The following is a 13,277-nucleotide window of genomic DNA, read 5'->3' on the forward strand; positions in this document are numbered from 1 at the left end:
TGTTCGCAAGGCTGCCGGGCTGTTTGAGTGCACATCCTTCGAGCGGAGTCATTGTGACTTGGAGGCATATAGTGGAGAAGTCATTAGCACTCATGATTCGTTGAATGTGGCGCGGTATTTGCCTTAAAGACAGTAGATTTGGATCCGTGCCTCCTAAACATTGGTTTAGAAATATTTTTTCTCTCCAAACTTTTTCATGAAATTTCTGCAAATCTAAACATGGCCTAAGTAGATTAAAAAAGAGTGTTTAGTTTCGAAAGGAACTAAACCCATTTTGAAGTAAAAAATAGCTCTACTTTAATCATTTTCTTTAGTGAGCTGTTATGAAGACACAAACAGGCCAAGGATGTCCGTGACCGTCCCTATTGTGTCATGCTATCCAACAGGGGTTGTCTGTCTTAGACAACCGTGACACAAGTGTGTTCTCCTATGGATTTCTCTCCTCTATTCTCACTATTCTAGTTTCTATACTATGTACATAAAAGAGTACACGAGAAAAAACTCTATGGGGCTCCAATTATTGGATGATCCAAGCCGTTCTTTTCTTAGTTCCCACCTTAGATAGGCCGTGCCCCGTATCTCCAAGAGATCATCCTAACCCTCCAATCTATAGAGATTTTTATATCGCCCCGTCTTTTTTAAATCTCTTTTCTCATCATATATAAATGATTTTTACGGCATGACCTATTTTAAGTCGAGGGCCTTAAAAAAAAGAACGGCTTGGATCATCTAATAATGTAGGCCCCATCTTTTTATTTTTATGTACAAGTACATGTATGACAAACGTAATTGTACTCTCCACGTGACAAGATTAGGAAACTTTTTGTGACAAAAACCCCCACAAAAAAAATCCTTTGAAATCTTTCCTTCTCTAAAAAAAGAAGTGAAAAATCAGAAAAAAATATACGTTTTTTTATGAAGATATCCGACGTGGCACAAAAATAGCGCGTTTATGAACTTCCCCCCTTGACTCAACCCTTTCTTTTTAGCATTCCCATGAATTTTTTTATTATAAACATTAACCTTTTTCCTTTTGCTTCTTTCCTTGGAACGAAGTCTTCGGCTTCGGAGTATTGTTTTCTGAATCTCTGAAATTTCCATAAATCTCTCAGAAATTCTTCATTCGTTTGGTCTCATATTTTCAGGTATTTTTTTTTTCTTTCTCCCTTTCGTCTTAATTCTCTTACAGAAAAATAATTCTTTGGAAAATCTATCTATCAATATCAACAGTTTTTCTATTTCATTCCCCTAGGGTTTTATTTATTTGTTTATTATTTGAGCTGGATTTTAGGGCAAGTTAATTCGAATATTTTACCCTAGAATGTATTTATCAGTATAGATTGTTTTCTATATCATCCATCTAGGGTTTTATTTATTTTTCTGTTGTTTTGGTTTGATTTTAGGGCAAGTTAATTCGAAGATTTCCCCCTTTTTCTAGGGTTCTAATTGGTTTCAATTTGTAATTTTTTCTTTCTAGGGTTGAGAAAATCGGTGTATCTCTCTTCTGGTTTAGAGGCATTGGCTTGGATTGTTGGAAACAAGTTATTGTTTATTTAGTTATTTATTTATTCTTTTGGTTGGATTTTAGGGCAAGTTAATTCGAAGATTTCCCACTTTTTTCTAGGGTTCTAATTGGTTTCAATTTGTAATTTTTTCTTTCTAGGGTTTTGGAAATCGGTGTTTCTCGCTTCTGGTTTAGAGGCATTGCCTTGGATTGTTGGAATCTTTTGGTTGGATTTTAGGGCGGGATAATTTGAAGATTTCCCCCCTTTTCTAAGGTTCTAATTCGTTTCAATCTGTAATTTTTTCTTTCTAGGGTTGTGGAAATCTGTGTTTCTCGCTTCTGGTTTAGGGGCATTGTGTTGGATTCTTGGAAACAGGCTATACTTTTTTTTCCTTTTGTTTTGGTAAGAATGTTTTTTGATTCTCGGAGATGAATTCTTACGGGGGTTTAGCATCAACTTTAGTTGATGAATCTCTTCCTGGCTTGAATTTGGAATCTCATTGCTTGTTACCATTGGGAGGGGAGGCTTTTGGTAATAGTGTGGCCAGGATTGGAGTCCAAAAAAGCGGTTGCATTGCTAGTTTTTTTGAGAATGAATCCGAGCCGCTGATTGTTGGGGGAAATGTGATGGAGAGTGTGGAGGATGTGGATGGGGGCGGGGGCATGCTTCTTTCGAAGCAAGCCCTACAAAGCGAATACGGGGTTTGCTGTAAAGAGAGTGATTGCTGTAAAAAGGGTGATGCTGAGGACCGTATTTTTGAGAATGAATCGGAGCCGTTAATTGTTGGGAGGAATGTGGTGGAGAGTGTGGAGGGGGTGGATGGGGGTGGGGTCTTGCTTCTTTCGGCATCAGAGCACGCCCCACAAAGCGAATGCAGGGTTTGCTGTAAAGAGGGTGGTGCTGAGGACCATATTTTCGGTTTGGAGAGCAATCGAGGACGGTTTTTAGGAAATGCCGGACCCCCTGATGAAGAAGGTTTCTTAGGGGGGCCTGTGACAGAAAAGGATAAGGCAGGGCCATTGATTCTTGGGAGGAAGGGGGTGGTTGAAGAGCATGGAGGCGGAAATGGGCTTTGCCCAGTATTGGATCAAACGGGAAGGAGTGAATGCGGGCTTAGCTATGCGGAGGGTGATGCTGAGTGGAACCAGTTTTTGAGTCTGAGAAGCACCCTAGGGCCCTTTTTAGAAAATGGTGGGCCACTATATGAGGATGGTTGCTTGGAAGACCCTGTGCTATCGCTGAATGAGGATAAGGAGACCTTTGTGGAGGAAACGGTAGCTGGATTTCAGGGCATTGTTGGTGAAGAGAGACCCCAGATATCACATAATTCACCGGCAGAAGGTTTTTCTGGTGTGGTGAAAGAGGATGGAGGCGGAAATGGGCTTCACTTAGTATTGGATCAAACGGTAAGGAGTGAATGCGAGCTTACTCGTGTGGATTGTGGTGCTGAGGGGAACCGATTTTTCAGTCTGAGAAGCGCCCAAGAACTCTGTTTAGAAAAAGGAGTGCCACTAGATGAGGATGGTTGCTTGGGGGACCCTGCGGCATTGCTGAATGAGGAAAATGAGACCTTTTTCATTGGCTCCGTGTTGGAAACTGTAGCTGGACTTCAGGGCATTGTTGGAGAAGAGAGACCCAATATATCACATAATTCACTGGCAGAAGATTTTTATTGTGTGGTGGAAGAGGATGGAGGTGGAAACAGGCTTATCTCGGGATTGGAGCAAACAGAAAAGAGCTTACATGGGCTTAGCTTTAGAGAGGGTGATGCTGAGAAGAACCAGTTTTTCAGTTTTGGAATCACCCAAGGATTGGGTTTAGAAAACAAAGAACTACCATATGAGAATGGTTGCTTGGGAGACCCCACAGCATCACACAATAAGGAGACGGAAACATGTTTCGTTGGTCCCGTGGAGGAAAATGTACCTGGTTTTAAACTCATTGTTGAGGAAGAGAGGCTCCAAATATCACATAATTCACCGGCAGAGGGTTGTTATGGTGTGGTGGAGGAATCTTCCTTGCCACAATCTTCTCATAAATTTGATGTTGTGGAACTTGGCTCCTCCAAAGGCCTGTCCACACCAGATTTCAAGGAAATGCGTCCGGTTGGTGGTACTCCAGCTTGTTGTAGTAGCCTGATTGATTCTTCTCAACCTACAGATGGTGGAAGAATGGATGAAGTTAAAGCCAAATGTGTTTCTATTTCTGATCATACCAATTTTGTGCATTCCAGCGATTCTGTCCGGGTGACTAGAGCGAGAAAGGCTCGCTGGCAAGCGTTTGATAGCATATCAGGTATATCCTCAAGCAAAGCAAGAGGAAAAAGAAGCCGTCTGTGCAAACCAGCACGCTCTTCTATTTGGGGAGCATTAGGGAATCTTATGCATGTTTTTGAGTGGAATGATGGAAAATGTGATCCTCAGTTAGCTCAAGCTCAGAAGCAGGGGTTGAGAAAGGCTAGGGGTGGTGGCTTAGGTAGGGCAAGGCGGCAGAAGGTTCGGAATGGTGTAAGTTCACGCGGGTCTAAAGGAAAACGTCGTGCTACCACTAACCACATTCGTTCAAAGGTTAATATGGAGGGAGAAGGGGGTCAAAGAAGTGTGGAAGCTAAGATTCTCGAGGTTGTTGATTCTTCAGCCTCCGTACAAACTGTCGTCAATGATGGTTCACCGGAATCAGATTGCCGGACTGATATGGAAATATTGAAAACAGCTAATGGATTTGAATATAAACTGGGGGCAGATGGGTGTGGCATTGGCCAGTTCTCATTTCTTGATCGCAACTCAGAAAAGCCAGTCATGTCTATGGATAATTCTCCTCGAGATGGACAGCAAGGGGATAAGGACTTGGAGAGCACAGTGACGCAAGACACGGTGACTGAAAATACCTCGAGTGATTGCCCTGGGGTTTCAAGATGCCGGGAGGCTTCTTCAGATTCTAAAGTAATGGGCCAAAGTGTAATTGTTCCAGAATTCAGAGTTCAAAGCGTCTCGCAGGATACTGTTTTGGACCCATCCAAAGTTGTTATTGCTTCTGTGGATGTTCCCCCTACAACTATTCAGCGTACTAGCACCAGTAAAGGGAAGAAAACTCGTGAAGTTAAAGAAAATCACCATCTCGTTGCGGGATGCTTTTCTGCTGAAGAAAAACATCTTCGTACAGGAAACTTGAACAAAGCTAGAAAATCAACTAAACGTAGACTTGCACGAAAAGTTGGGGTTGGCCTAGACACTACAAGCAGTAAAGTCGGAGGGCAAGAAACTGGGTTGGAAACTATTTTTCTGGACCAAGCTTTTGGAAGCTCTATGAAACTGCCATTGTCAGAAATGGCTGAAATAGACCCCTGCCGAGAAACTTTGGAGCAAGATACTGGGTTGGAAACTCGTTCATCCTCTCAGCGGGATGTTGGGACGACTGAGTCAAAATCGTGGATGTTGGAGGGCGTGCCAACCGTTAAGGGGCATAAGCTTTCTAAGAAATCCACAGTTGGAGGACGCAAATGCAGATCAGAAGCACCTGATTTAGCTAGGAGCAGGAGAGGAAATGCTCATGGGCAGAGAAAAGAAGGCATAGGGAAGTCACATAGTAAGACAAAAGTTGAGGGGACGGAACTCCCGGACCATGTTGTTTACAAGGAGGAATGCATCTCATTTGTTAGTGGCTGGGAAACAGGTGGCGGCTCTAGTTTCCTCACAGGGAGCGCGAAGGATTCTTCATCGAGCGGATCAGCTGAATTAAGCAGTTAGTTCTCCTCTTGCACAACAGTTACTTTTGTCTCAGATACTTTATAATTGTTTTTACTCTTCCATCATTTGTTACCTTGTAAATTGAGTTAAGTTAAACTGAAATTCATCCTTATTTTGCAGCCATTGATATTGTAGGAAATGACATGTTCCGGGATCTTGAAAGAACTGCTGGCAACCGAGTTTCTTCGGAGGGCGTACTTAGTTCCATCGGCTACGAGCCGCCATTAGAGAAATCCAATCATGGCTTGGAGGTACAGTGTCCTAAACCACGGCTCGCATGGGTCCGGTGTGATGATTGCCATAAGTGGCGGTGTATATCAGCTGTGCTTGCAGATGAAATAGATGAAACAAATTGCAAATGGTAAACACTTCCATTGTCATGATTCATATTTTACCTTTTTCTTCTTAGTTACCCTTATCCACGAGCATATAATCACCTTAAGTAATGCTATTACTACTATTGTTATATTTATTGTGTTAGGGGGAAAGCAAAAGATTTATAAGGGACATAAATATAAATAGAAGTATTAGGTTTTGTAAGACAAAGTAAAGCAACGTGACAGAAAGATCAGAACCGAACTTGATGGCCATGTAGCAACAAAAATGAAAAAGATCATTGTAAAATGACCAAGCTGCCCCCAAATTAGCTATCTGCTGTGAAGTTTTCTACTTCGGGTGCATGTGATATCTAAGGGAACAAAATTTATTTTTATAATGTCTAATGTTTGTGCTATGTTGATATATGGGCTTTTCTCTAATTAGCCTAAAAGATTATTTTATTGCAATTGCCTTTATGAGTAGCTTGCATGTGGGGTAGGGTTTTGCTAAGCTAAGGCCCATAAGGAGGCCTCTGGTAGCTCTATTTGTTGCATCTGTTTCCTACGCAGGAATTCTAAACCATGGAACCGGTGAGCGAGACTGTGTTTGAAAGTGATGCTACTGTCTAGATTCTACTGGAATTCCCCTCACTACAGCCATCAAACTTAAGCTTGTTTCTGACTTTCTTTTGGAGCAGATCCTGTGACCCACTGAGATCTTCTCATTTTCTAGAATATGAACTCCTTATAAATATATCATCTTTCAATCACGATGAAATCTGAACGGGCTGAATCCTTCGTAATCGATTCAAGCACGATGAAATCTGAAAAAAGGGGGATCATTGCCCGTGATCTCCCCTCATTAGAAGATGCTCTTAACCCATGATCTCCCCTCACTAGAAGATGCTCTTTACCACTCTAAAACCTAGGATATTTGCCTCATGAAAAATATTTTGCTTTCAGGGTCAACCACTTCGTCTTCTCATTTTTTGTTGTCCTTTCTCCATGAAATTCAGGATCACATGCTTGATTTCTTATTTGTTCATGGCATTTGTTTGGTGTGCGGGTTTTATCTGGCACTGTTGATGGTCTAAGCTAAAATGTTTCTCATAAGAAATATTTTACTTTATTTTAATGCATAGATACCTGATTGAATTATGTTTGTGGTGTGACACGACACCTTTTTCTTCTTTTGATTTTACTTTGTGTTTCTAGAATTGTAAGGTCCTGTCTAGTGGCTTCCACTTCTTAATTTCTTGATTGAAATCTTGATGATGTCCTTATTTGATTATTTTTATGTTTAATATCTTAAAAGGACTTGTAAGGATAACACAGACAAGGCATTTGGTGATTGCTTGATACCTCAAGAGAAGTCAAATGCGCAGATCAATGAAGAATTGGAAATATCAGATGCCTCCTGTGAGGAGGACTCTTCTGCTGCACGACCAAATCCTAAAGGTCTTGGACACAGGCAGTTGACAGGTATTTGGTTTGCACAAGTGGAGCTTGAAATCTATACTATATAATGGATTTTCTTCGGATTCATTCTACCTCTTTCTTGTATTCTACACTTTTCTTTGTTGCTATGCAGCTCCACAGCAGGCTTCATGGAGACTCATCAAGTCCAACTTGTTTTTGCACCGTAGTCGTAAAACTCAAACCATTGATGAGGTATGAAATTTTGAACTCATTACATTGAGTCGTGGGACATGGAATTGTTATAAGTTTTGTTTTATATCCATCTGTATCATTTTTGGGTAGATACAAAAATGTTCAGACAAATTTATGGTAAAATATTAGTCTCGAAATGCAAGTCTGGGAGGGATCTTCTACTATTGTTTTCCACCACATTCGCCGGCCCGCTAATGGGATGGCCAATAACCTTGCTAGGGAAGGGGTTTCTAAGCTTGATTTGACGCTGTTTGATTCCCTTCCTCCTTGAGCTTTCTTGCCTGTATATTATCCTGCATATTTTTCCTTTTATTTTCTTATTGCTCTTGTATCGACCATCTCGGTCCTTCTTTTTCTTGCAATAAAATTGGCTACCATTCCCAAAAAAATTAAAAAATTAGTCTCTATTTGCTACTGCTCTATGAAATGTCACTTTCTTTATCCGAGTTGCATGTCTGTTTCATTCTTAATGGTTTTTTATTCAAATTTCTCCCTCCCTTATTCATTGGTCTGTCGCCTAGGCTCCAAGGGAGTTAGTTGCCTAGGCTATATTAGTTAGCTTGACTCCCTTGTTTAGCTACATCTTCACTTTCCTTCCAACTTTTTGTTATGCTCTATTCTGTCTCTTTACATTTTTTCTTTAAATTAGTTGACTACCCATATGATACAATTGTATTTTATCAGATATATTGACTAACTTGGTTTAGCTAGATTCTCTGTTTTGTTGCAACTTCAATTATATACTATGCTATTTTTTTTTATCTCCTTTCTTCAAATTACTTTATTATCCATATGATACAATTGTTTCGCATGCACTTCCATTGGACTTAATTATTCCGTGATTCTCTCGGTTTCGCGTACCAGTGCAGCCTTTTAAAATAAAATTAAACATTAATTTTTCTATGATTTTTTTAATTTATTTCAACCATTACCTTTTTAAATAAAATTAAGCATTATTTTTTCTATGATTGTTTTTTTATTTATTTCAACCAGATAATGGTTTGCCACTGCAAGCCACCTTTAGATGGCCGTTTGGGCTGTGGAGATGAATGCCTGAACCGGATGCTTAACATAGAATGTGTTCAAGGGACCTGTCCATGTGGAGACCTCTGTTCAAACCAGCAGGTCAATTACTTATTAGGCTATTACCTTTACTTTTGGATTGGGTCACAGACACACACATATATTAATGAAATGCCTTGCGCCCAATTGTCTTCTTTAACTTCCAAGGAAATTTCTGCTTTCAGTTCCAGAAACGCAAGTATGCCAATTTTAAGTGGTTCCGCTGTGGAAGGAAAGGACATGGGCTGCAGTTACTGGAAAGGGTTTCTCAAGGGCAATTTCTTATTGAATATGTTGGAGAGGTAAATTGGAAGTTATTTAATTATCATCGACAACTTAATTCACTTGGGCCCAGTTTATGTAATTTTGAAAAATTTAAGTGAACTTTAAGATGATTGATGTCTTTTTAAAATTTATGTTTCAATTATTTTTTTGAAATGAATTTCTGTTTCAATTATTCTGTAAATTTTATGCTTTCGCTCTTCCGATGTCAACCATTGTGATTATCATGTTTAGATGTCTGCTGCCAATCTAAATTCTTACTCTAGTTACTTTTTTGTTTGTTTGTTGAGATTACTGTTTTTTTTAAAAAATTCTTACTCTAGTTACTATTGTCCAACCAGGTACTTGATTTACATGCTTATGAAGACCGACAGAAAGATTATGCTTCTAGAGGTCAAAAGCATTTCTACTTCATGACATTGAATGGTAGTGAGGTATGGCATCCTGTTCCTTGGTTCCTAACTAACTACATCATATTTCTTAAGCAGGGTTCCTTATGTATTGGATATAATAAAACGATTTTTTCTTTTTTTATACATATTTGAATGCTCATCATTCTTACAAAAATGTGGTGATAAACACTTGAGGTGTATACTTGTCCTTAATCTTAGATCAATGTGTTTTAAACGCTTTAAAGCATATAGGCACATCATGGGTCTTCACTACACATTGATATCATTCTCACTATTTTAGGAATATTTGAGCTTATTTCTCTGCACATACTTATCTGTCAAAACCTAGTGGAAGCTTTGTAGCTGATTAGGCACAACTAGATTTTTTTGTTGGGGAAAAATGCGACGGATGCATAATATATATATATATATATATATATATATATATATATATATATATATATATATATATATATAGAGAGAGAGAGAGAGAGAGAGAGAGAGAGAGAGAGAGAGAGAGAGAGAGAGAGAGAGAGAGAGAGAGAGAGAGAGAGGGTAAACTATTTATTTACTTGGAGAGCTCCAACATAAAATTTGAGGTTTGTACCTATGTTTGCTTGGTGATCAGCGATATCATATCATGCAAATCTCCGCTAGCACCATTATCATATATTATCAAATATCTGCTCTAAATGATTTGTCCAATAGGTTGCACTGATCTGAGATGATTTGTCCGATAGGCTATTAATCAAGCTCTTTTTTTTTTTGAATGGTAGTAATCAAGCTCTTAGGTATAGGTTATGAGTGTTTCAGAGTTAAAATGCACCATACTTTTGGGAATAAAATATCTCAAATAGTTGGTGGAGTATACACATTTGTCTCATTCTATGGAGAGATTGGGCACCTGGAAACATTATTGAATGTGCTACATTGTACAGTATTCATTCTGGCTATGATTGTGGAAGTGAAGCAATCTCCATAATGTGTTCAAAATCTATGTTTATACATTTCAAGATTAAAACTTAATGAATTTGAGTGTGCTGAAGGATTCTTTCTGGTTATGATTGGGAAGTGAAGGAATCTCCGTACTTTCATAAAATCAATTATTATATATTTCAAGAACAGAATTTCATGAATTTGTGAAATCTGCATGCATAATTTTTAAATATATGTTTGAAGTGAGATATGTCTGATGAAGGGAAGGTTCACTAAGTTGATGCAAAAAAGCTCAGAAAAAATAGAAACTGTGAGTTGTTTGTGGGTGGGGGGGGGTACCAAAACCCCAAACTGATGTAGGATCGGGAAGAGAAATAGAAGAAAGGGAAGAAAAAGAGAAAAGAAAGAGAAGAATAGAAGAAGAGTAGGGGAAGAAGAGAATAGAAGAAGAATAGGGGAAGAAGAAGAACTTAGGGGAGAAGAGAAGAATAGAGGAATTTTAGGGAGAAGAAGAGAAGAATCGGGGAAGAGAGGAGAAGAAACCTGTAGAGGGAAGAACCCAATCAATCTTATTCAATAATCATCAAAGTTAATAATCTCTAATACATAAGGCCTATATACAGGCAACTGAAATAAAATTCCATGGAAAATGGAAAATAAAATCTCTAAAACTAAAATATGGAAATAAAATCATAGAAACTAAATAACATGTAAATAAAATCTTAATAGGCAAATATGACACTTATTGGCCTATTATCTGCATCACTAACCCTAAACTCAAAATGTGTTTAATTACATTAATGTTGGCGCATTTCTTGTTAGGGACTTTGCTCCCATAGTATATGAGTATAAAATATTGTTGTAATGTTGAAACCATTAAGTGAGGTCCCAGTGCCGGACGGTCTCTGATGTGATGTTCTTTGAAGGTGTAGGATGAAAATAGGCAGAAAGGAGGTTAATTAAAATCAGAGAGAGAGAGAGAGAGAGAGAGAGAGAGAGAGAGAGAGAGAGAGAGAGAGAGAGGGCACCTGATATGTAAATTGGACAAGAAAGTGACTCATAGGGATGTGAGCAGAGTGTCAGGTTGAATCTTAAGATAAGACAAAGTTGGGCAGGGTTATAATTTAAGGATACTGGGTTATAAGGATTGGGATTTGGGATCTAAAAGGTTGTGGTCTGAGGGGATCTAAGGCCTTAAGGAGTGACTTCTGGGATTAAAAATGTAAGGGGAAGGATTTCTTACTGGATTAAAGGCTGGAGGGTGAATGGCTGCAGGTATAATGGTGGAACGCTTCACTTAAATGAACTTCTGCTGGTTTGGGAGTGTTTAAAATGACAGGAAGTCAATGGGAAGGACTGCTGCAGGTTTACAGGGTCTTTAATGAGTCTGTATCGGTACTGGAAAGGGGGGTAGCAGCGGGGCTCAAGGATGGTTTAGGGGCCATAGGCCTTACATATTTATAAAGAAAAATAACTGCTAATCCTATTATGACAAACTCCTAATCATAATATGACAATGGTTAAACTAATAATCCTAAGATGACTCGAATAACAAAACCAACACAACTTAATTAGGGTTCCTTACAAAATCTCCAACTAAAATAGATAGTGGGCCCATGTGCACTTAAGTGGCTTAAGTGTCAGAAACACATGGATCACTTTTGATAATAGCATCCTAAGTAACTTGATGCCCCAAATTGATAACGACACCCTTTCTTCAACGATACTGTCCACCTTCATCTTCCTGTCAAACGAGTGTGGCCTTTCAGGAATTCGATCCCCTTGCATCTATGGACCTCCTCTAGTACATTTTTAGCACCTTTTGATTCCTATTAGGTCCATAAACTCTCTTCAAATTGGATGTTTGTCCAAGTGGAATCAATGTTTTCAAGTATGTCGAAGTCCAGGTATTAAATTTTGCTTTCGGTTTCGGTCGCCACGGGTATGAAAACGTTTTGGTTTCAGTTGGAAATTTCAGTGGAAATCCTGTGAAATCAATGTAACATATGGAAACATATACAAATGATAGAATTTAAAGATGAAACTTGAGGAAATGTTAGAATAAGTATAAATACACATAAAAAAACCATCATATACGCAAGACAACCATCTATGATGGTTTAAAAACATTGACCACCTAGTGACAGGCACTGTCACTCATGTCCATGTCAGATAATTTAGTACATACCAAATTTCACATGTAATTCATATAAGAATTATATGCAATACATGCACCACATTTTGTATGAGATTCATATAAATCTAATTAGGTAATAGATACATGCTAATATAATATACCAGTATTACTCAGTGTTAGAAACTGTGGATGCGGGCCAAAATGCGGCCAAAGTAATTCCTAGTCAACTCGGTGTGACGTGGTTGAGTACGTGGTTGAAGCGTCTGAGTATGTGGTTGATGCGGTCATAACTCGGGAGAGTCTAAGGAGCTTTGATCGACTTTGTACGGCAATATGCGGACTCAGACCTGCCATTCGAAAAAAAAAAATGCGGACTCAGACCAGAACACGTTCAAGGTAAAAGGTAGTCTACTCCGGTGAGTCGACGATGGCATGGGGAAGTTTTCAAACTATGATTACATTTACGATTTTGGTTTACGCATTTTGGCCATTTCGGTTTCGGCGGGGATGGAAGCAGAAACATTTCGGTCATTTTGTGTCAGTTTCGGTTAATGATTCTATGTACACACACAGATATATATATATATATATATATATATATATATATATATATATAGAGAGAGAGAGAGAGAGAGAGAGAGAGAGAGAGAGAGAGAGAGAGAGAGAGAGAGATATTATATATACATATTCTATACGCTGGGGTGGGGATACCCTATGTCATAAAAAAAAAAACTTATTAAAGAAAGAATTTTACAAAAGAGAAAGCGATGTGACCAAGTTAGTCAAAATGTTGGATAACTGCACCCTTTCCACCCTTTCTGCCACAAAACCTGCCTCCAACTTAGCTTTCCTATTGACATGATGGAAAGATAAATTGTTTGAAGTTGACAAATCTAGAATTTCCTTTCATAGAGTTTGTTAACCTTCATCGGAGCTTTTTAACTTGATTAGCCACCTATAACATTTAGGGGCCATTTGGATATGCGGATTTTAGAATCCAGGATTTCTACAAAGTATAATAGTGACGAGAAGAAGCGGCCCAGCCGTCGTTTTTCGATTTCTTGCCCTTCTTTCCGTCAGCAAGAGAGTAGCAGATCATCCCATGTTTCCAGGTTTTAGAAATCTCAGCATGCGGGAGAGATTTCTAAATCTAGATTTCTTAAAATCCAAGAAACACTGTCCGGACAGCAGACAACACCTCCATCATGAACCCTCTTTTACACTGTTTT

At 38.9% G+C, this 13,277-nt stretch overlaps 1 protein-coding gene across 1 annotated transcript in view; it reads left to right on the forward strand.

Moving 5' to 3' along the window:
* Positions 1-2,299: 2,299 nt before the first annotated feature.
* The window catches only part of EFS (histone-lysine N-methyltransferase), a gene marked incomplete at its 5' end in the record, with an annotated part of 32,568 nt that continues 21,590 nt past the window's right edge, over positions 2,300-13,277 (forward strand). Inside the window, 7 exons of the mRNA XM_077375767.1 lie at positions 2,300-5,246; positions 5,372-5,612; positions 6,884-7,050; positions 7,160-7,239; positions 8,233-8,364; positions 8,487-8,603; positions 8,925-9,017. Coding sequence (XP_077231882.1) covers positions 2,300-5,246; positions 5,372-5,612; positions 6,884-7,050; positions 7,160-7,239; positions 8,233-8,364; positions 8,487-8,603; positions 8,925-9,017 — 3,777 coding nt within the window. The remainder of the gene's footprint in view (positions 5,247-5,371; positions 5,613-6,883; positions 7,051-7,159; positions 7,240-8,232; positions 8,365-8,486; positions 8,604-8,924; positions 9,018-13,277) is intronic.

This window comes from Tasmannia lanceolata, unplaced genomic scaffold, assembly GCF_043159265.1.
Source record: "Tasmannia lanceolata isolate RefF3 unplaced genomic scaffold, GAP_Taslan_0.1 ptg000054l, whole genome shotgun sequence".
Classification (NCBI taxonomy): domain Eukaryota; kingdom Viridiplantae; phylum Streptophyta; class Magnoliopsida; order Canellales; family Winteraceae; genus Tasmannia; species Tasmannia lanceolata.